The following is a 22,344-nucleotide window of genomic DNA, read 5'->3' as shown; positions in this document are numbered from 1 at the left end:
TCTTGTATATTTTTCCTACTCTCATGTCACTTACAGTTCGAGGCTGACATTGTGAAACAGTGTAACTGTACACAATATATATCAACCTCGTCCCCAGAGTTCTTGAGTCATTATTACGGATCAATAAGGCAAAATGCTTTGTGAAACGAGGTTGAATATATATTACTTTAATTGGAGAAACTTTCGCGAGAGAAACTTTCGCGAATTTGCGAAAATGTGCGGGTTTCTTCATTCGCGAAAGTTAATCTCGCGAAAGTTTCCGAATTTCTTCATTCGCGAGTGTTTATCTATTAAGCTATTTTATATTTTTTTACCAAAAACTCACAAAATACTTAGAAATCTTATTTCAAGTAAGAAAAGTTATAACATTATCAATTATGCTAAGAATTTTGAAGTTTTTTCTAACTGAAAAATCCTTGTTCGCGAAAGTTTATCTCGCAAAAATTTGCGTGTTTATTCATTCGCGAAAGTTAATCTCGCGAAATTTTCCAAATTTTTTCATTCGCGAAAGTTTCTCCAATTAAAGTAGTCTTTATGTTGCTTTAGGATCAAAACCATTGAATTCAGGAAAGATGAAATAAAATGACAATGAAACTTAGTAAAGTAATTGATTAAAATTAAAGGTTTGGCATAAAAAATCAATCAATGCTGTTTTTTTCAAACAAAAGACTTAATTTTTCCCATTTTCTTCCCGAGGCTCTTTGAGATAAACCTCGAGGTTTTATATCAAAGAGCTCTGGGAACGAGAATTAATTTTTCTGTTTTGTTGAGCAAATTAATATTTGTTTTCAATATAGAGAAGAAGAAGTTGTTTCTCTGTTGCTGTTTTTTAATCATTCACATTTGTTTTATTATATTTTAATAATTTTTCCATCCAGCTCTGACAAAATGTACAAAGATCTTCACAAAAGCAGTAAAGTCATAAAATTTCCAGCCTACCTCATCTGAAAAAAAAGTTACCGAAAATAAACCGATGGTGGTGGCAAAATAAAAGTAGTCGCGTTTCAACAACCTCGTTTCCAGGGCATTTTGCCTTGTCGATGAAGTTGATAGCGGCCACACTCTCTGTAATAACGGCTCAGGGGCCACAAGACCCAGGGGGGAGGTTGGCGTTTTCAATCTGTGACAACAAAGTTACTTTTTGTTGAGTGCCTTCGAAACACGAAAGCAAATTTCTTTACGTACGAAAGTAGGAGCCCTGCGATATTATCAAGGCTAATTTCACAATTGTTATCCATTTTATCTCTCATATCAATCATGCATGGTGGGCAAAACAAATTTTATTGAAAAATTATTAAGATATCAAATATTGCGCAATGGTGAAATATTTGTCGAATAATTGAAACATTTTATTCCACGGCCCCAGATGCTCATTTCATTGATAGAATAATAAAAAAATAAATTACATGTATAAAGGTCATTAATTAAAAGCAGCAGATTTATTGGTCAGGTGACTAATATCGTTTCAACAGTGATTACACTTTTCCGCCAGGCCAAAAATAGGGTTAGGGAGGAGCTTTTGGTAACTTGTAAAAAGCTCAATCTGATAGGTTTGTTGTCATTCACTTTAGGAAAGTAATAACAATTCCACACATTTCTTTTTTCTAATATATAAAAACATCCAAATCCAACCATAATTTAGACGTTATTTCTTATAGAAACGACATGTACGAAATGCTGACGCAGGGCTCGAAATATTTACGCATGCTTATGGCATAGGGGTCAGAAAACGAGATTGGGCTTTTGGCCTTTTTTCAAAAAAAAAAAGCCCTGGAAACGAAATCGAGATAAGAGGAAGTCAAAGAGCGAACGAAAGCTGATATGACTGAAAATGTGAATGGAGGTTTCATTCATAAAGAAGTTCGTTGGCAATAAAGTTATAGGCTTACAAAGGCTGAGGCCAAGAATGTAACTTTCAATCAAATACATTTGTTAAAAAACTAGGCATACCGTAAAGGAGAAGGGCATTTTTTCTACAGTTTGATGCCTAATCAAGCATTTATGGTACGCCAAGCATATTATTGAAACAGAATTTCAAATAATAACTACAGTCTCCGGATAAGTGGAACTTTCGTTTGGTGGAACCAATTTCCCCGGTCCTTTGGATTTGCATTAGCAAACCTCTCTTATTTTATTCGAGAAGTGGAACCCTCGATAAATGGAACTTCCGATAAGTGGAACCAATTTCTTCGACCCTTGAGCAAAATTTATCTTTAAGTGGAAGTGGAACTTTTTCAAAAGAAAAATCATCTGCAGTACGTTCAAATCTTTTTTAATCAAAATATTCTTTTCTCGAATGCGAACATTCAATTGCTATCAAGTAATGAAAACATAAAAACTATATCAGCAGTCACATTTCAAAAATGGCAGCTGTGCAGTCTTCGAAGCGAAGGTTTAATTGTGTAACTTTAGTCAACATTGATGCATGTGAAACCCGTATATCTACAATTAAGAAATACGGTGTCGCTAAAAACACAGTTTCACACTGGGTGAAAAAGAAAAATGAAATATTTGAAGCAGTTGAAGAAAACAATGCTTCTAAAAAGAGAAAAAAAATGAAGACTGCGACATACGAGGAGTTGGACTCTGCCCTGTTCATTAAGCGGAAATTTTTTTCGGTTTCATAGAGGTTCCACTTATCGAGCGATTCGGATAAGTGAAACATTCGATAAGTGAAACCATTTTTTCGGTCCCGTGGAGGTTCCACTTATGTAGGTAAGGTAAGTTTCTTAAAGCATACAAAAACGTGTATCTAACACATGTAGCTAAGCGGCTTCGATTCCAGCCCTGTAGAATCTTCAGGGGATCAAAGTTGGTAGCCGAAACCTGTCTTTTTTTTCTGTCAAATGATTGGTATGGTTTATATGAAAAGTTTTTGAACGCAGATATATATTCATTTTGTTGATAGTAGAGCGACAGGCGCAGCGTATTTTCGTATATTGAAGCGAATTTTTAACACCAGCCAATGAAAATTCTCTTTTTTGACAATCTCGTTGAATATATTTATAAGCAAAGCGAGAAAATATGCAGAAAGAATTTACACTGTAACAGCTACGCGTGTTTGCTACGCACCTGCCGCATGGAGGAGACTGGCGCTAGGAAAGTGCAATTTTTATTGGTTGGCAAAGTTAAAAAGTGTTCTGGTTGGTTGAAATAGCATGTCGGGGAAAAACGTTTTTTTGAATTGAATATTCTGCTAAATAATGCAACAGCTAATTATTTTTATACGGAACATACCCGGGGGTAGCATAAGTATATTTTTAACTCATATAAAAAAATATAAAAAATAAAAATTCTCAGTGAAACATATTTTTTTTTTTCTATTACTTCTATAATAAATGTATATCTGAGAGTCTTTGTTTTCATATTCAGTTTTACTTTCTTAGTGAGTATATCCATATTAACCCCCTTGATAATGAAATTTATACACAGTGCTATAGAAACCACATAATTAAGAAGCATAACTTAGTTCGGATCTCAACCAGATGTTTTCAAAAACAAAAAAAAAACGAAGAAAAAGTTGAGATTAAAAAATTTATAGAAGAATAAAACGATAAAATGAGAATCAGCTGCTGGCGTAGTTCTCACTGTGAGAGGAAAATGTGAGAGCGAAAACAAAAGAGTTTTAATAAATCGATTGTTGTGGAAATTTACACATAAAAGATCTTTTGTTGTGATTGGCTTATATTTTCACAACATCTGCATAAAAAAAGAGAAATTATTTTTGAAGAATAATTGACGAAAATGAGTTGGGGAAAACAGTAAGGAAAAACATATATTGAAATTTGATGGAAGGCACAATTTAGTGGTAAACAAAGTATTTGAACGAAACAAGCATTTTTTGCATTCTTCTTACCGAAGCTGTTATTACAGTATGGGTGCTATTTTGACGACGCCAAGTAAAAATGCACGTAATGAGGGCTTGGTAGAACAAAATAACAATTGCCAGAACGAGAAAAGCAAACCAGCCCCGTTTAAATTTCACATCGTTCAAGAATGCTTTCCTGCTTTAGCTGGAAAGGAAAACAAATTCTTCAACGAAAAAGTTCCATCCTATTGGTCGAAGACAAAGAGTGACGCGAAGAAAAGGTCGAAACAAAAGGCTGAAATATACACGCAAGTTAGCAATCATACAAAAAACAAAGATATTCATCAACCCATTACACTAATTCCACCATACGACGAAAAAAATAAGCAGACTTTTCCAAAATGTCCACCGAATCCCGATAGGCATTTTTATGGAACTTTAAACTTAAGCGAAACTTTGAAATATATTGGCTGTTATGTCTATCTGCGTTGTCGTAACTTGGAGGGTCTAAAACCCTCCATCGTTGTGGGTTGGATACGTGGTATTGACAGAAGTTTGGTACTTTCTGGATGGCAAGAAATGGGCTTTATTTCACAACCTAACATGGTTGTGGTGTACATGCTACTTCGAGAAGTGATACCAGCAAAGGTACGATCTATCTCGCAGCTAAAAGCTATAATGATGAGTACATTATACATGTGTTACGCGTACAATGGACATGAAATAAGCTATCCGCTGAAACCATTTTTATTCGATGGAGATCGCACTGGATTCTGGAGCCGTTGCATGGAAATTATAAATGATCATTCTGATAAGTTGTTGAGAGTAAATAAAGAACCAAAATATTATAACGATATCCAGATCGAACTAAAAACCTTCGGAAGAAGTTTGGAGAGAAAAGATAAATGATAATGCACTTTGTGGTTTTACAGATAAAGTGGAGATGCCAGCAGAGACGATGGGTGTGATTAAAACGAAGAGCGAGACAAAGTTGCTCGAAGCTTGATGATATGGTGAGGCAGGAGTTGATGTGCGTGAAGAACAATACTACATGTGTGGACACCAGTTGTTGTGTATTGTATTTTTTATTTCGTCAATATTGTATATAGAATTTTTACATCGCATTTTAGTTACTTTTTTATTTATTGAAAATAATTGCAAATTTAATATATTTTAGCTAGTTGTTATTTCTTTTCCGCGGTACGGACAATGATACAAACCTTGCAACACGTGTATATAAAAATGTTTTTTTACGCTTGATCGCATTTTGAACAGTACCCGCAAGCGGAAGCAACTATCCTTCTAAAAGTCAAACGACTGAAAATAATTCAGCGTTATCTCAGAAAGGTGTTTTTGATTAACGCCCCTAATCAACGCCCGGCGTTTCCCCGTTCACAATTACCAGCATAAGTAAATAAGAATGGAAATATTCTTATTTTTTGGCGTATGCTCAATCCAAGGAATTTTCAAACTATTATTAAACTTGTGAAATAAACTTTAGGCTTTTTCCATTTAGGTGAGAGATTAAAAGTTCTTATTTACTGTGTTAAAAAATTGATTGTCTCGCTTAAATTAATTTTACAGAGGAACCTCCGTAAAACGGACATTTATTGGACAAACTGCTTTATCCGCTGAAAAAAGCGTCCGATTTGGAAGTGGGTCTGCTTTAAGGAGGTTTTGGCAAATTTTAGTATTTTGCATGAATTTCTTACATGTCAAGAGAAAACTAATAGATTAAAAAAAATGCCACACGCGTGTTTTTTAAGAATACCCAAATTCTTAACCATTTCTCTCTGTTCGAAACAATAATCGTTTTGTTTTTAACATAAATTCCAGCCTAATATTCTTTTAAAGCAAGTTTTTACAAAAGAAAAAGCGTGTATTGTAAACGAGCATACATAAGGTAATAAACAAAAAATTTAATGTCATTCAGAACACAGAAGTGAACTTCATGGAGCATCAGCGAGTTCGAAAGATTGCGGTGTTCCTTAAGAGTTCGTCAGAAAAAAAATAACTGTCCGGCTTATAGATAGAGGTGTCCCTAGGCAAATTCGTCCCCAGGGTTGATCCACGACTATGGTATTGACAAGGTACAGCTCCGTCCCGTCAGAGTATCATGGGTGTAGAACGGCTCTGGGGACGAGGTTTAACTTTAAAGAACGTCCGGCAGGCAGCTTTCAGTGTATATGCACAGACGCGCTTGCGTAATTATGTCTAATGTGATATTGAACCGATATCAGGACCTTTTCATTGTCTCTCTTATGAAAGTGGAAAGCGCTAGGATTTTTTTTTTCTAGAAACACTGTAGCACCCTAAGACCCACTCTTAACTCTAATTTTGTTTATCTTCTTGAAGTAACAAAAGTAGTCAATCTCGTCCCCAGGGTATTTTGCACGGCGGTCAATAAGTGATGTTAGGTTATGCAATATTTAAAAGTAATACCTCTTTCCTGCATTATTTTAGGTGTTAGATTTTAAAAAAATGTACGTTTCTACTATTTTGTAGTTTTATTATTTTGAAAATTCTAGGGTGCCATACCTAGGGCGCTATACCTCAGGCGTTTATGAAATTTTTTAATCAAAATTTTACCAAAATTTTTTCCAACGAAATAGAAAACAACAGCAGGCCTAGAAAAATATCTATACTTATTGTACGAAGATAGAATCGATTGTAGCAGTAAACAGGAAATTTTTAATGTTGTTTTTAAATGTAGTTGTTGAAGAACGCCCTCATGTTTTCCGACAAATCAGAATCTATAGTTAATTTTTAACCATTCTTAGGAAAAAAAAATCCTAAAAGCCAGTTCATAAAAAACAGGAAATTTGTGGTTCCGGCTGACTGCTTGCTAAAGGTTGGAGGTCATGTTATTTAACATACAAAAGTCGCTTAGAAACAAAAAGCAAAAGTCATCAACTGCTTATCATGAAAGTAAGAATTAATTGTCCCACATTAGTCGATTTGTAACTCATTGATAGACGCTTATTTGATTAATTACGCATTGTCAACATTAAAGATGTCGATGTCTTGTGATTTACATAAAGAAGTTACGCTATCCTGTTGGAAATTAAACGAATGTTTTTTGCAACTCTGACGTTTGAATTTTATATGATCTACTGAAAAAACATCTTTTATAAATAAAATGAATTAAGAAGCAAATGAAGTTGAAGGTAGAACAATAATTGACGTGGAATTATTATATTCTTCCGCGTTACTGTTTAAAACGAGGGTTTAGTATTTAAAAACGACGCTGGATCAAACTAGCCTCCTAACAAAGTTCAGGTTTGTGGTCTGTGTTCTTTCGGTCCCTTACCTAATAAGTTTCTAAAGGTTTTGTATTTAAATAACGAAACCAGTGGGCTTGTTTTGTTTACTAACTTCAATACTTTGTAAGACTAATGACGCGATATCTTTTATACATCTTAAGTATACTTCACAGGGTTTGTTTATACGAACTTACATTGTTTTAAGATTTGTAAAATTGTGTTGACATTTTAATTTATAAGCAATCTTTTAAGCCTACAAACGTCAATTCTTGTTTAGACGCGTTGTGTGGACGTATTTGACACGAGAAAGTGTGGTAATATAGTTATCGATTAAAAGGTAATTTACCTATAAAAAGTATGATTTTTTTTATAAGAGGAATGTTGCCGAAAAGGTTAAGGTTCGACAGTATTGAGGTTTTAACTATAATGATTAGTTAATTATTATGTAAGCTGAGTAGATATTTAGAGAAAAAAATAGTGATTTGTACGCGTTTTTCTGAAAAATACACTAAGAATCAAGGCCGAATATCACACAAATTCTAAAAAAATATTTTGAAATTATTACTCAGCCTCAACTCCTAGCTATTTTTCGTGTTTAATTTTTAACCATAAAGATATGTTATATTTATATTTTGACCCAGTGTGTTATTGTCAAGCGTTATTATTATACTGTAAAGGCTCAAAACTTTTCTATGAAACAGCGTAAACATGTTTTAAAAGATTACCATGAAAGAGAGTATTTAAAATCAACAAAATAACGCCAAGAACGGTTTTTAACCTACATTTTTGTAATTACCCAAATGTCATGTTTTTGCTAACATTCTCCCCTTCAGCGCCAACCCGTGTTTTGAAAGTCTAAAAAATGAAAGTGTTAAAGAAAATGAATTGAGTTATATATGGTGTAGAATTTAGTTAGCAATTTTTTACTTATTAAAGGTTATGCGTGTAGTTGGTAAAAAATAATTAGGATTTGACCAGGTCGAAGCGAAAGTGAAACGATTCACCAAAACGAAAATAGAAAATGAAAAAAAAGACTAAAAAGACGAATAAATAAAAAAAAATGAATAAATAAAAAACGAAACCAATAAGTAAGAACGAGATAATTTTGTAAAGTTTTTAATAAATCGATGTTCTTATTTTCCGAGGCCTTTTTCAGTCTGATTTGTTTATATCTTGTTCTTAAGATTAAGAACACAACCTCTGAACTCAACCTTTATTAAGTTCTTGTGGAATTTCTACTCTTTTAAAGTTCTAAGAAATTTAGATGGGTGTTTATATCTTGCTTGTAAACTAGTCGATTGTATTAATTGTAGATGAGAAAAAAGACACGGCCATGAAGGAAAAAATAAATTACATCCGGGTTTGTTCTTATTATTTTGGCGAAATCTGCTCTGAAATAATTTCATTTATATTTTTTCCTCTTTAAGCATGAATGAAAACATCTACCAAAACGAAACAGCTCACTCAAAAAAGACGCGGGAAAGAGTAAAAGAACAATCTAATTTTTACACGTTATCTGGTGCTATTAAGAAGTTCAGATTTCCTGTTACACTTCAAGTAATACCCTCACGGCAGTTAAACCTCTTTGATAGCGATGAAGAGTTCACTACGTTAAAAAAGCAAGTTATTACTGTAATTGGGGAAGTGAGTCGAAAGAAAATTAAATGTCTCACTTCTTCAGGTGAATCTTTAGAGCTACCAGTAAAAGATATTGCTGTGCATACTGTCTCGATTGGTCATAGTAATTCTGATTTCTTTAATTCGGTAGAGGAAATAATCAAGGAAAGAAAAAACAGAGAAATTATGTGGGTTGTAGTAATGGAAGCTTTTACATATGGCAATAATACATTTAACGTTGGAGAAATTCTGCAGCTGAAAAATACTTCAAAATTTTCAACACTTCGAGGGAGCAGAAAGTTAGCTGTTATTGTGTTCTCTACATCGCAAGAAATTCTTCTTCCGGGGAAAATTGAATGTGAATTTCGACGGTGTTTCGAACCAAACTTTAAACGGCCGACCAAACTCCTATCAGACGTTGTGAAAAATAAAACTTTTCCTTTTATCATTAAGTTCCCAACACAGATAGACAAGAAGTTTGGAAAAATTCCCACTGTGTTTGATATCAGCAAATCGTTTGTTGTTGCTACAGAAGTGTACCAAAAAGATATTTACATTGCTTGTAAGAAAAATAAAGACATGTTTCAAATCCACACCGTTCCTTCACATATTGATGCAGACGTGGAGGTCTTACACGGTGAAACCCCAGTTAAAAGCTTCTCACCCCATCAAGTTAATATTATCAAGTCCACCTTAATATACAGTGATATTGATTTCGCAGAACAACATCACCAGAAGCGAGATTACGCGGACCTTTATTTAGACGAACACGAGGAACATTTTGGCGATATCGACGAAAGCATTTATTCGAATCCTCAAGGTGTTATTGAAAATGCGGACGGCTACGAAGATCCTGATGCATATGGAAGAGAAAATAAAAACGAGTTTGATGAAACGAGTACCTACAACCCCTTCCTATCTAACACAAAGAAACTGACTCCAAGAATTTCCTACGAAAATAATAGTTTAAAACAGATGGGTACAGATGAAACACTGAATGAGGTTGATTACGAAGTTAACAATATCGCTAAAGAAAAGGAATTTAAAGTCGTCCATGCAAAAGACGTATCTGATCTACCTAAGGAAGCAAAAGATGAGCAGTCCCGAAACTGTCGAATGAGTGAATTATATTTAAATTTGCTTGATGATAAATCTGAGGATGTTTCTGTTTCCACCCCTCCCACTAATAACTGCGGGTATAAGTTTAGACCACCAAAAGTCAAGGAGCACAAAAAAGATTATATTGACAGTGATGGATATATGGCCATAAAATTACGTGGATGCTTCCCTGCAGATAGTGCCAGCAACTCTTCCGCAGACTTAGGACATGCAGACAACGGAACGCCAACCAATGCGTCTCGCCCTGCCGTACCTTCTCGTTTAAATCAATCTTCAACCAACGACAACGCAGCAAACTTCTACAACAATATAAATTCACCGGTAGACGAAACAAAACACGAGTCAGTCCGTGCGGATTACGACAATCATAGGCAAAGCTGTTCAAAGGTTAATTCAGCAAAGAAACATACACCTTCTTCGTCTAGTGACTACGACTATCCCGACATGACGGAATTTAGTATGTATGACTTGACGGATATAAAAAGTGACAAGAGCTTGCAAAAGGAAACAAGTCGCTTGAAGATATCTAGCTTGGGAGTCAGCGAAGTTTCAAATATGTTGAGAACTCTTTCCTTGAAAGACAAAATCGAAAAGTTTCAAAATTTAGGTATAGATGGACATATTTTAGCAAATTTGACGGAAAGCGATTTTATAGATTTAACACTGACTCAATTTCAAGCCAGGAAGTTGTATAAATTTGTAAATGGCTGGAGGCCATTGGTTGATGAAAATAACATCAATAACCCCCCTGCTGAATATAGTGTTAACAACGTATCGAAGTTAGTAAGTGAAATGAAAATCCAAACATTGTCGAATTTCGTCACCACACAACACATCGACGGACATCTGATGTGCGAGCTTTTGAAAGACGATATTTTATCAACCTTCGGCTGCGATCATGGTATCATGCTCCGGAGATATGAAATAATCAACTTAAAAAAGGTTTTTCTCGAAGGCAACGAATCCAATATCTGTTGATATATTTTTTTTAAAAAAGAAATTTGTTTAAGTTCTGTCTTTACTTGTTATTTGTTCCCTCTGGTCATGGGTGGTTAAAAATATCGTGTTTAACTGTTGAAATTTTGGTCTTCTACTTTCATTTTTTCTATCAAGTCATATTTCATTTTAATTAATTTTTAATCATCTTATTTGATATTCATACTTGGTTGTCTCGAGTTAAGTTGTGCGACCTCATCCTTTTTGACCCCTACTTATGGAGTCCAGGCCGCGACCAACAAACGTTACGTAATTAAAAAATGTTGAACTGCAGTACTCTCCGGGACATAATTGTAGAGGGGGGCTATTAAGCAGGAGGGGTTGGTATTTTACTTGGAAATTTTAAAATAGGGGGTCTTAATAAATTGAAGTAGGTAGGATGTCAAAATTACCATTTCTTCATTTTCTATTTGTGCGTGTGTGGGGAGGGGGGGGGGGAGGTCTCAATAAGAGAGGGGAGCCGACTTTGGAAACAAAATCCCTAATTTCGGGGGTCTTAATAAATTGAAATAGGTGGGATTTTTTTCTAAATCAGTAGTCCCCCCCCCCCCTATTTTCTTTAACACCGTTTTAAGCTTTACACATTAGAGGCAACAACTAAACAAATTTCTTGACGTCGTCAAAACTCATAAAACAAATTAAATCAGGCATGTGTGACGTCATTTCTGATCCCTATGAGTCTAAACAAATTTATTGGACCCTTTATTACAAGTACGCAAAGTTTTATAACATAAATATTTCCAGATTTACCGACCGCGTAAACGTTATGGCTCCGGGTTTTCATTTTCGGCAAATATTTTATATCGACTAACCATTTTTACTTTCTTTTTACCGATTTCTGCTTTTTTTAAGTTTCTCTAATTATAGCGCATTAAGAACCACGTTACAAAAATGAGAAAAATCAGATGTAAAAGATTACCATTCTGAAAAGGAGAATTTATTAATTTTTCTTGCATGCATGCATGATTATTATATGTATTTCAAATTTTTTCCATTGATTTTTTCCAAGAATTAGTGGACAGTAAGTAATTACGTTTGTAAAAGTTATTCTGTAGAACGTGGCTATCTTCTGTGCAAGCAACTAATATTTTTATTGGCAAAATTTTTTTACCTTTTTGACTAAAAACGGTATTCTAAATTGAGGTAAAAAAAAATATTTTAATTGCATAACTTTTTCGAGAAAGTTTATGAACGCTAAATAAACTTCTTTAGTTCTCAAATGTTCTTAAAAAAACAATAACACAACATTTGTTTCAGTTTGATTTTAAGGTTCTATAACAAAGAATACGCTTGAAGGTTGAATCATTAAACGGTCTTTTCGTAATTCGCGAAAGTAAATGCGAGAGATCGTTCGCAAAATCTTTTAATATGGCTCATATGCGAAAGTTAATGCTCAAGAAATTGCTCGCAATGTTTTATAAATATCGTTTGTTACCGAAAGTTAATGGGCGAGAGATCGTTCGCAAAACCTTTTAATATGACTCATATGCGAAAGTTAATGCTCAAGAAATTGCTCGCAATTTTTTTTAAATATCGCTTGTTACCGAAAGTTAATGGGCGAGAGATCGTTCGCAAAATCTTTTAATGTGGCTCATATGCTAAAGTTAATGCTCAAGAAATTGCTCGCAATTTTTTTTTAAATCGCTCATTAGCGAAAGTTAATGCTCGATATATTGTTTTTTAATATGGTTCTTTTATAGTTACAAAATGCGAAACAAATCGTGAATTTTGTCCCTGAAAGTTTCTGCATTTAAAGTAATTTTCCGGATACACGTGACATCACATGCATTTAACCTTAAAGAACGGCACATTAAGACTCCTTTTTTCTCCACAAAATCAGCTTCTCGAAACTTGAGCAGTGATTAGTGGTTGAGGACAAGACCTAGACGGAGCACTTTTTAACAACAAGCGAAGTTATGGTGGTCCAACTTTGCGGGGTTAAATACTGCAGAAAAAGGTAGACCCCGCACCCGATTTCTTACAAATGAAAAAGTGTAAAGCAAAGTGGCAACCTTATATTTTTACAATCCTCATTTATTTTTTATAATCCTCATTTATTTTATCTATATTATAATGCCCGTATACGTCTGTCTGTCTATCCGTCCGTCCGTCTGTCTGTCACGCATGGTAGCTTAGCTGCGACGGGCGAACCCGTGGATTTTTTTCACGGGCTAACGACTAGTTTTTTATAATCCTCATTTATTTTTTATAATCCTTTTTTTTTTATAATCCTCATTTATAAACCCATCAGAGACCAAGTAACAAAACTCACCCATCAACAACAATACACAAGCAGACAACAAATTGTGCACCCTACAACGTGTGCACAGAAAAAAAATTTCAACAAAACTTACAAAACCTTTCTTTTTTCAAAACAAGATACAACTTTGAACTTAGTCTCATGCTTCAATAAACATCTTTGAACACAGTCTCTCACTTTTTTATCCAATGTTCTGACAAGATTCAGGTTATGGAATACCGGTGCGCTTTGAGACTGAATCAATATATGCATTATCTCATGCCCATCTGCTGTCGCTCATACATAGGCTGCGAAGACATTTGACGCGTCATATGATCGTCATTATCGTATTCCTGTTTGCTCGAACGGCGTTCGTGTAATTGTTGCAGCATAGGTTTGCGTTTTTGCTGCTGGTGGTGTTGGTGCTGCTGTTGAAATTGCTGTTGCTGTTGCATCATCGACTGCTGTGGCGCTCGCTGAAACTTTTGCTCTTGTATTGGAGACTGCTGCATTTGACTCATAGGTTGGCGTAGGGGCTGCGTGAAAGACTGTTCCATCAAACCGTGTAGCTGTTCTTTAGTTTCTATGTTATTCCCTATATTCATTAAAGGCTGAGGGCGATTTGGGCTCATTAATGGCTGATTCCGCTGATGATTTGGAGCTCGGTTAGAACCCATCAACGGGTGAATGTTTGACTGGTTGGACATTCGATTAGGACTTCCGTCGTAGCGTGCTGGATACGGGCCATAATTACTTTGATCTTGGTTAACTTGCTGCGATTGTTGGGAGTATTGCAGCTGCTGCGGCAGTTGTTGTTGGTGGGTTGGCAGTTGTTGTTGCAGAGGACGTTGTTGCTGCGGTTGGTGTGGATGTTGTTGCTGCGGTTGCGGTGGATGTTGCTGCTGTGGTGGGTGTTGTTGCTGCGGTGGATGTTGTTGCTGCGTTGGCTGTTGTTGTTGAGGTGTCTGTTGTTGTTGGACTTGTTGTGGTAGTGGTTGTTGATGTTGAGGTGGCTGTTGCTGTGGAGGAACCTGCTGAGACGAAGAGCCATACTGCTGAGGTGAATGACCATATTGTTGAGGCGGGAATTGACGCATTTGTTGTTGTGAATATTGTTGTTGCATTTGCTGTTGTGGCATAATCTCTTTCTGCTGGGCTATTTGTTGAAAATTGGCTTGCGCTGACATGTTTTGATTTTGCGGTGTTTGGCTTCCTTGAGGATATAAGTTCTGAGGTCGCATTACGTTTTGCGGAGCAGGATTTGTTTGATAGGATTGTACCATACCAGATACATTCTGCTGCACACCTGGAGGCGTTTGCACGCTGTTGTTGAAGTACCCAGCGTTTACCTGAGGTCGCGACATTTGACTATTTCCGGAAGGCGAAGGAATTATATGATTCTCCCTCGTCATGCCTGGCGTTGATGGACCACGGTACTGCGGATTAGTATAAGCAGGCTGCTGTGGGATTGTTCCAAGCGGCAAAGACATAGAGGCAGTTTGTTGTGATATCGCATTAGGTGTAGGGTTAAAGTTCGGTTGCTGCTGTTGATACTGCTGCTGAGGAAAGGGCTGTTGTTGCTGGTACTGCGGTTGAACGACGGACTGTTGTGCAGCTTGTTGTCCAACTACATTTAAAGTTTGTAGAACCTACACATAAAAGAAACACATTTCACAAAAATATCTCACGCTGATTGGAGTTTATGCTGTATCGCAAACGCATGCATACTCCGAGGATCAAAAGTTTTCACATTCTAAGTTTCACGCACACATAGAGCGACTGAACTCATGGGGCAAATTACCGAAATCTAGTAGTCATAACTCCTAAACACAACTTAGATGTATCAAAATACAGATTGGCCTAAAAGCAATGCAACCGCTGAGAAACTTCCCAAGCTAAATAATTTTACAAACCAGCTCGCTCCTTAAATAATGAAATCTGTTTTAATTATTTATTAAAAAATAACACTGAAGGACGAAAATAGCGAGTGTAAGTTTGAATACTACGCCTTGTCAACTTCTGAGCAACTCTAAGGGTGAAATAATAAAAAAAAATTTCTAGCAGCTGAGCAAAGAGTGTACTTCTGCTTGTATCGGCATTCAAAGCACATGCGTACATTTAATAAGAATGAGATAACTCACTGAAGCTGGCATGTTCTTCATTCGATATTGCAGCAACGCTTGTGTTAACGCGTTGGAAACTTGCAAAGCTAGTTCTGCATCAGCTTCGTTTGTCACACAGCATTTAGCCTGTTAAAAAAGATGTTAAAAAGACATAATGATCTTTTTTTAAACCCATCATAAATATTTTGCACCAGATGGCGCATTGGGGCGTGATATGGTTCTGTTCACAGTAAAAACAAAATACAAAACAAAATTAAATAAATTACAAGTTCAGTCAGGTTCTGCATAACTAGACGCTTCGTGTCATCGTCTAAAATCTTCGGTGCTTCAGGAGGAGGAGACGAAACCTAAACCAACGTACAAAAAATTTCAAATATCATATTTGTTTAAAAATATTTGAAATTTAATCAACATTAAACTGCGAGCTTGGCAAAACTAAGGTACTCTTCCGGAGGGAGTTGGAATAGGCGGGGTGCTGGAGGGGCTTTTAGGCACCAAAGGGTGACCTCGAGTAAAGGTAAGAAATAATGCATCCACAACAACCCTTTGAAAACACCCAATTTTTTACAATAGTATCCGCGACATCCAATTCACTTGAATCCGAGTAAAATACAAATGGTATTAGAAAACTTACCCTAGAATCGCTCCTTGAAGAACTAGAGTTAAAATAGAAATAAAGATAAATGAAGAACACGTTTGTGAAAAAAAGAAGACAATCACCTAAAGAAAAGGAACAAAACTGTTCCCTACCCATCCCTCTTCCGTCTTTTTTTCTCTTCTTTTCGTTCTATTTCTTCCCGTTCGGCGTGACGCCGTTTCCGTTCTTCGGCACGCCTCTTTTCTTCCTTCCGTCGTTCCTGCCTCTTCATTTCATCTCTAATTTCGTCGCTAATGTCTTTTGGACCGTCGTCATCTTCAATAGATCGGGGAGAGCGTTCTCGGAACGGCCGTCTCTCAAGACTTCGCCCCCTAGGTTTCTCGGTACTTCTATCTCTTCTTCTATCTCTATTATCGCGACGGTCTCGGCTACGATGGTGACTTCGATCGCGGCGATCTCCACTAGGGCTTCTATTCTTTAGTCTCTCCATGCTTAAATCCCTTTGGGGGGCGTACATATTTTTGTCAGCTGCACTAACAACTGGTTGTATTCCATCGGGAATAGGTAGAATGCCATCACCTAACGCCATTAAAGAAGGTATTTCTTGCTGCGCATATGGATCTTTGGAAGGCAGAGGAAGTAAACCATCTTTTTCGTGAGAGATGTCAGTATTGTCATTGTCCTCATCAGAGTCATCTTCTAATAAATTAAGATGATACGCCCATAAACGCATTTAGATACGGCCAACAACGCCCCGAAAATTTAAATTTAAACAAAAAGGTTAGGAAAAAAATCTATACCCGGTATTAACCCCTCGTCCTCCAACTTAATATCACGTCTGTCATAAAGTGTTCCTTGCTTGACTTTGATGAACGAGATTAACCTTCCTTCGTCTTCTTCTAACCTCCTGGCAATGTCAGCAAGCTTGGCAGTAAGTTCAGAACGTCTCTCACAGGACGCATGAATACTTCTTGCCCAGTCGCTATCTTTTTTTTTCTAACGGTTTTAAATTGTAAAATAAAACTAATAACCAAATATATATATAAGATATAATAGGCATAACGAAGAAAAAGTACAAAGAAGATGTGATAAAATGTATACATGATAAATTATTGAGAAGAAGCCACAAAAGCAAAAAAGGGGAGGGGGAGATCTTACGTCACTGCTCTTCTGTATAGGAGAAGAAATAAAAAGTAAACTAAAGCAAATATATCTCTGGCATAAATGCATAGGAAAACCCATTGCGCAAGCCCTTTTTTTCTTAATAACCAAGAGACAAATTTGACTTGATTGGTTATTAGAGGGCAGCATCTGCTTTCGGCAACAAGCTGTGAATCAGCCATCATACCAGGGACTGAAACGAAACTTCTCACTGACAAAAAATACCAAGTAATAAAGTATTGTTATAAACGGGAAAGTAAAAATAATAGGAAATGTTCAATTTTATCAACCAATCAGATTTAAGATTTCAACCCGATCTGAGTCACCATTTGGTTTCGGATTTAGACGTTACCTCCTACGAAAAATCAAGTTGAGCTCATATGAAAGATCTTTAAAAGTTCTCTTGAAATCTTTTTTTATTTTTTTGAAAAATCTTTATCTGTTCTCGAGATATTTGTCTTAAAAGTTGCGCTAATTATGTTTAATTATGACGTCGTTAGCATTAAGCATAATTATGGTAACTAAATATTGAAATGTATGCACAGTGTTCAAAACGCGTCAAAGTGAAAGGCCAGAAAACATTTTTAACTCTATATGGCTTGTCAAAAATGTTATATTAACACCCTCGCAGAGTATACTCATGACTTTATGCATAATTAGTGAACCTTCTTAGTCCAAATTCTAAAGAACCAATCCAAAATTTAAAAAAAAAATAATCAAATTCCTAGACAACCTTTTAAGGTCTTTCATATGTTGAAATTAACTTTATTTTTTGCAGGAGGTAACCTTTCATTGTCCCATGTAGATTATGATTTCATGTTTGAGGTGTAGTAAACTTTGGTAATTTTCTGCCATATGTAGTTTTGGACCTGTTAAGCGATATACATTCAAACTTTGTCAACGCATCAATATTATACAGGTGAACTGGTAAACACAACCAATTATGCAAAAAGGCTCTTGTTTCCTACTCCCAGGCCTCTTAAACTTCTGCAGTCGATCCAATAAATTGGGATCTGCAAAACGTCGTGGGCATGCTTTTATACTCACCAGTTTTATTACAAACAAAATTTTAGGGTTGTCAGATATTCTTGACGAGACAAAGCGTGTTAGAAAGAATTTGCAAGTATGGAAAGCACTTACAATAAATTGATAACGATGTTTCGTACCCACGATATGCGGGAGCTTTAGGTTGTTATCAAACTTTGCATCACAAAGTTCACAATGGAAATAAGGCACTTCTCCTTGGATCTGTATCTCTGTTATATACTCCAGACCTTTAAACAATAGGGCATGCAAAAGTCACAGCATAAAAACAGTATGAAGGAGAGTTAGGCAGATCAGATAAAAACGAAGAAACAGAAAGATTGGCTTTGGAAAGGCCATGTTAATCAAAATTCTGTCACAAGTTGTGGGATTTATTGTTTAAAAAATTACTACAATTTTATCCAAAAATTGAATAGTAACAAACAACAGTCTTACTCTACTTCACTTTCAGTCTGTGCAAAGCATGTGTATACAAGAAAACTTGCACCCAGTCTGAACATCATAAATAACGTTATAGCAAACATTAGAATTTGCTTAAGTTAGTAAAATTTCAACTTAATGGGACATTTAAACATTCTTTAGTACACACATGCTTATAAGTTATTTAACATGGCCTCACACTGGGGTTACAAATTTAAGAGAATCAAACAACCAAACTGTGACTGTGACAATCAAATAATGGCTGGCTATCAACGTAAAACATCAACATCAAGAACAACAAAAAAAAGAATCAGGAAAAAATTTCCAGGCTTTAAAAATAAATATAAAAGGGGATAAAGTTGATTTCCAATGCTAGCATGGACATTCGCCATTATAAAACAGCTATTATAACAAAAATGTTAGTTTCCTTTTAAGTTAGTGATAATTTGGGTTTCAAATTAGTTCTTTTTAGGTTATAGGTCTAGATAAATATCAATCCCTGTTAAAATTTAACAAGGTCTACCGTTTTCATAAAATAGCCAGCCATCAGACATGACAAACAAAGGATACCATGGACCCCTAGCAGATGCTAGGAGCACCAACAAAACAAACTAGATTTTTTCACTCTGAACACAAATGAAGAGAACAACAAACAAAGTCTATCCTTCCTTCCATTAGTGTTCATCATGAAAAAGTCAACATACCGATCAGTGGTTCTGAATGATTTAAAAAATCCTGCAAGGTCATTGGTAAAAGATTTGGACTGTCAGTCGTGGCAGCAATTTTCGGAACACCTAGGTATAAATCAAGAAGGTGAGAAAGATAGGAACCCAAGGTTGGATACATATAATACTCTTATTCATATTTTCTAACCTCTATCACGGGCAGCTCTTGCTATTTCATCTTCTAAAGCTTTTAGTTTCTCTTTCTGAAAACAAAAATGAAAACTCTTTGAAAAATTAAATTTAAAGGTAGATGAAAACCATGTTTTGTTATGACATTATGATGGCCCACAAGTGCCAAGTAAGGGGTAATGGAAACCAAAGAAGGCAACCACAATCTTAAATTAAAGAAAATTGTGGCAAAAATGGATGTTTCCTGTTTTGACACAGCAGGTCTCCGTTTTCACGTTGGCACTTGTGGGTCAGTCACTGTAAACATTAGTTATATGCTAATTTCAAAATCTAAAATTAACCTTTTTATGCTTTGCACCCTGTAAATGAGCAGTCCAACATATATCTCCATTACAGTTAACATCACATATGTCACAATGGTGGATTTCTTTATCTTTTCCATCTTCCTTTGATTGTTTTTTCGCTGACACATCAAAATGAAAAACACGAGCAGCTCTGTTTACATGTTGTTCAGAAACAACATGCTCTTGGTAGGCCTGAATATCAAATAAAACTCAACAAATGGCTTAGTTGCGTCTTAAGCAATCGAAATATCTATTGTGATATAAAATGGTGTTTATTTATACCTCTAAGCTGTATGAAGTGTGGTTACAAACTCCACAAAAATATTTTTCTTCCTCTTCCTCCTCTGTCTCAATTTCTTGTTTTACTTTATTCATATCATTTGTGGCATAATTAAAAATGTCATTTATCCCCTTTTGTGCTTTATTACCTCCAATGTTTTGTTCTAATTTAACTGAAGTTGCAGGTGGTGGTGGCTGATTATTTTGGTTTCTATTAGTCTGTTTTTCCATTTGTTTAGATACCTGGTTTATCAATCATTTATAACTTATGATTATATGGAAAGATATGTAATGCAATCAGGTAAAAATGAAGGAGTATACAAAAAGAAGGGCAGAAGGCAACATCAATGCTTGTCAGCAACATTCAAACTCAGGGCTGAATTAATCTGTTAAGAACATTGTAGAAAGTTAATTTGGAATGCGGCCACTAAGAATTAACTCCAAGAAGCAATACGTATGATTTTGTCCTAAGGGGACACTACAGCTTGAATATTATGAAAATAGTCACTGGGTACCAAAGATTAAGAAGTGCCGAGGTTAGAAAAAAGTTAAACAAAAAAAGACAAAAAGCATGTTCACAAAAACAGGAATGTTGCCACGAAATAGCAATACTGTTTTTGTTCAATTTATGGCTTCTAAAAAATCTCAGCACCAGGGTGTTAAACTTAAAGCCTATAATCATAAACAAAGTTTTGCTATCAGACAATATTTAGCACAGCTATTATTGCAGGGGCTGTGAACAATTCATTTTCTTTATTTTAATGGACATTGGCAGTTAATGGGAAGGGGAGTAGATTGGTTGGCGAGAAAAATTAAATCACATAATATAGACATTCACGTAATGTGGCTTTTCATGTGAAAACTAGCAATGTTGTTAGCATGATTAATGTGTTTATGAAAAAGATTTCTTGTATATGGGATAACATCATCAAATGTTAAAAAAGGAAGGAAAATCTTTGAGGAAAATAAGTGGCATAATATTTAGATTTATCAGCAAAAATTAGCTCAGATTGGAAGTTTGGAATACCATACAACTATTAAAACATCACTTATATGAATTTAGAGTTCTTTAAATTTATAAGAGTTTGCAGGTATATTCAACACTGTAGTGAAACATTTTCACTGCAGTTGATTTGCATGGTTATTTCTTCATAAAAGTTATACTAAGAGTATATAAAGTTGAAATAAATTTTGATGCTGAATTCAGATAAGTTATTAATTTTTAAAAAAAGATCAGAAAATTTAAAACATGTTAACCCGGATCTGATAATAGCCCATAGATGAATTCTGTTGTTTACATTTTCAGCAGTAAGCTCTTTCGACTTTGACATTTGTATGGATGGCAGGAGAAAAGATAGGGGCGCTAGGTGAAGCAAAGTAATCAGTCCATTTCTTCACACAAAGGGACTCTTATAAGAATTATCCTAAGCTACGAGGGTGCAGATAAGCCGCATAAGGTGTAAAAAGTGTGGGTTTTTTTTGGCGAGTTTGGCGTTTTGAAAAAAAATTTAAGTATTTGCTCGAAAAACCCCGCATACACCTGAACAATGCCTGAAAAAGAAAAGAAAAACAGACATCAATGATTCAAAAAACTATAAAAATTAAAATAAACTTGGTAAGCGGTAGCAAAGTTCTTAAAAGAACTGTTTTTGATAGTTTATAACAAGATTCACTTGATAAATAACTTATATATAAACTTTATTAACTCCTTTATCTCCAAGCACCTTCTTTCAACTATCGTCCGCATGGTATGTTACAAGGAATTGCATTTCAGGAATGTTCCAGGCGAGTTCGGGCAAATGCAGGCAGATTTGGACGACAACTGCCAATTTAATTCAAAAAGTCATCCGAACTTGCCCTTATATATGCAGGTTTGCAGCTTATCAGCACCCTCTTCCTAAGCTTGAGACTTTAAATGATTCAAATAAATCAGAAGAAAAGACCTCTCTGTAGTAAAACCTAGCTAGCATCTTTTTTCCTGCCAAGCAAATGCCTAGCCAAAGAGCTCACCACTAAAACGTAATCAAATAACGTCACAGTGGAACCCATCTTATGTCAAGTGGTAGGAACAGAGAGAGTGGAGGTTTAATGACCAATGCTGATTAAAATAGATAAAAAATGATTGTTAACTGCCTAGCTAGCAATCAAGCTCTGAATATTTTACAAGACTATTTTAGGAGCAGTTAGCTTGTAGCTAATGCTTGGTTTTATTTTGTGGCTAGTTATGGATAGTAAAGACCCAGCTTGGTCAAACTTAGCTAGCTAGCTATATAAGCTGGAGCAGTCAGTAAGGCGGGGAGTGGACAGAAATTTAGGTTTATTGATTGTGCAACAAAATGCAATAATCCTCAAAATCATCCTTCCAATTCAGCATACCAAACCTTTTCTAAACAAACACAACACAGTCTTTCCATTTCCAGCTATGCAATGTCACAAGCCAAGCCAAAACAAGAGCACACTACACCACAGCTGCCAGGCA

At 35.5% G+C, this 22,344-nt stretch overlaps 3 protein-coding genes across 4 annotated transcripts; 2 read left to right on the top strand and 1 right to left on the bottom strand.

Annotated features, from left to right (window-relative positions):
- Positions 1 to 3,460: 3,460 nt before the first annotated feature.
- Positions 3,461 to 4,979, top strand: LOC130621666 (cyclin-dependent kinase 5 activator 1-like). Its single transcript, XM_057436993.1, has one exon. The coding sequence runs from the start codon at positions 3,875 to 3,877 to the stop codon at positions 4,715 to 4,717; it is 843 nt and encodes a 280-aa protein (XP_057292976.1). The 5' UTR covers positions 3,461 to 3,874; the 3' UTR covers positions 4,718 to 4,979.
- Positions 4,980 to 6,837: 1,858 nt separating this feature from the next.
- LOC130621664 (uncharacterized) lies at positions 6,838 to 10,824 on the top strand. Of its 2 annotated transcripts, XM_057436992.1 has the most exons (4): positions 6,838 to 7,087; positions 7,349 to 7,408; positions 8,499 to 8,752; positions 8,840 to 10,824. In XM_057436992.1, exons 3-4 carry the CDS (start codon positions 8,500 to 8,502, stop codon positions 10,783 to 10,785), a joined length of 2,199 nt encoding a protein of 732 aa, XP_057292975.1. In that variant the 5' UTR covers positions 6,838 to 7,087; positions 7,349 to 7,408; position 8,499; the 3' UTR covers positions 10,786 to 10,824. The 2 variants fall into 2 exon arrangements, with proteins under 2 accessions (XP_057292975.1, XP_057292974.1); XM_057436991.1 differs by having other exon boundaries at positions 8,499 to 10,824.
- A 2,329-nt stretch (positions 10,825 to 13,153) lies between these two features.
- LOC130621663 (uncharacterized) lies at positions 13,154 to 22,344 on the bottom strand. The gene is made up of 11 exons (XM_057436990.1): positions 19,869 to 22,344; positions 19,584 to 19,778; positions 19,262 to 19,316; positions 19,093 to 19,182; positions 18,065 to 18,198; positions 16,564 to 16,759; positions 15,916 to 16,462; positions 15,800 to 15,821; positions 15,432 to 15,512; positions 15,184 to 15,291; positions 13,154 to 14,691 (listed from the first exon to the last, which is right to left on the bottom strand). Exons 1-11 carry the CDS (start codon positions 20,094 to 20,096, stop codon positions 13,315 to 13,317), a joined length of 3,033 nt encoding a protein of 1,010 aa, XP_057292973.1. The 5' UTR covers positions 20,097 to 22,344; the 3' UTR covers positions 13,154 to 13,314.

The sequence above is a fragment of the Hydractinia symbiolongicarpus genome, chromosome 12 (assembly GCF_029227915.1).
Source record: "Hydractinia symbiolongicarpus strain clone_291-10 chromosome 12, HSymV2.1, whole genome shotgun sequence".
Classification (NCBI taxonomy): Eukaryota; Metazoa; Cnidaria; class Hydrozoa; order Anthoathecata; family Hydractiniidae; genus Hydractinia; species Hydractinia symbiolongicarpus.
This window is presented reverse-complemented; position numbering and strand designations above follow the sequence as displayed.

Bases quoted from the DNA above. Each gene is read 5' to 3' on its own strand.
- LOC130621663 (XM_057436990.1), bottom strand. From the start codon at position 20,096: ATGGAAAAACAGACTAATAGAAACCAAAATAATCAGCCACCACCACCT. The intron at 19,317-19,583 runs GTTAATTTTAGA...TTTTGTTTTCAG, and splicing joins AGGGTGCAAAGCATAAAAAG to AAAGAGAAACTAAAAGCTTT. The intron at 19,183-19,261 runs GTTAGAAAATAT...ATTTATACCTAG, and splicing joins AAGAGCTGCCCGTGATAGAG to GTGTTCCGAAAATTGCTGCC.
- LOC130621664 (XM_057436991.1), top strand. From the start codon at position 8,500: ATGAATGAAAACATCTACCAAAACGAAACAGCTCACTCAAAAAAGACG.
- LOC130621666 (XM_057436993.1), top strand. From the start codon at position 3,875: ATGGGTGCTATTTTGACGACGCCAAGTAAAAATGCACGTAATGAGGGC.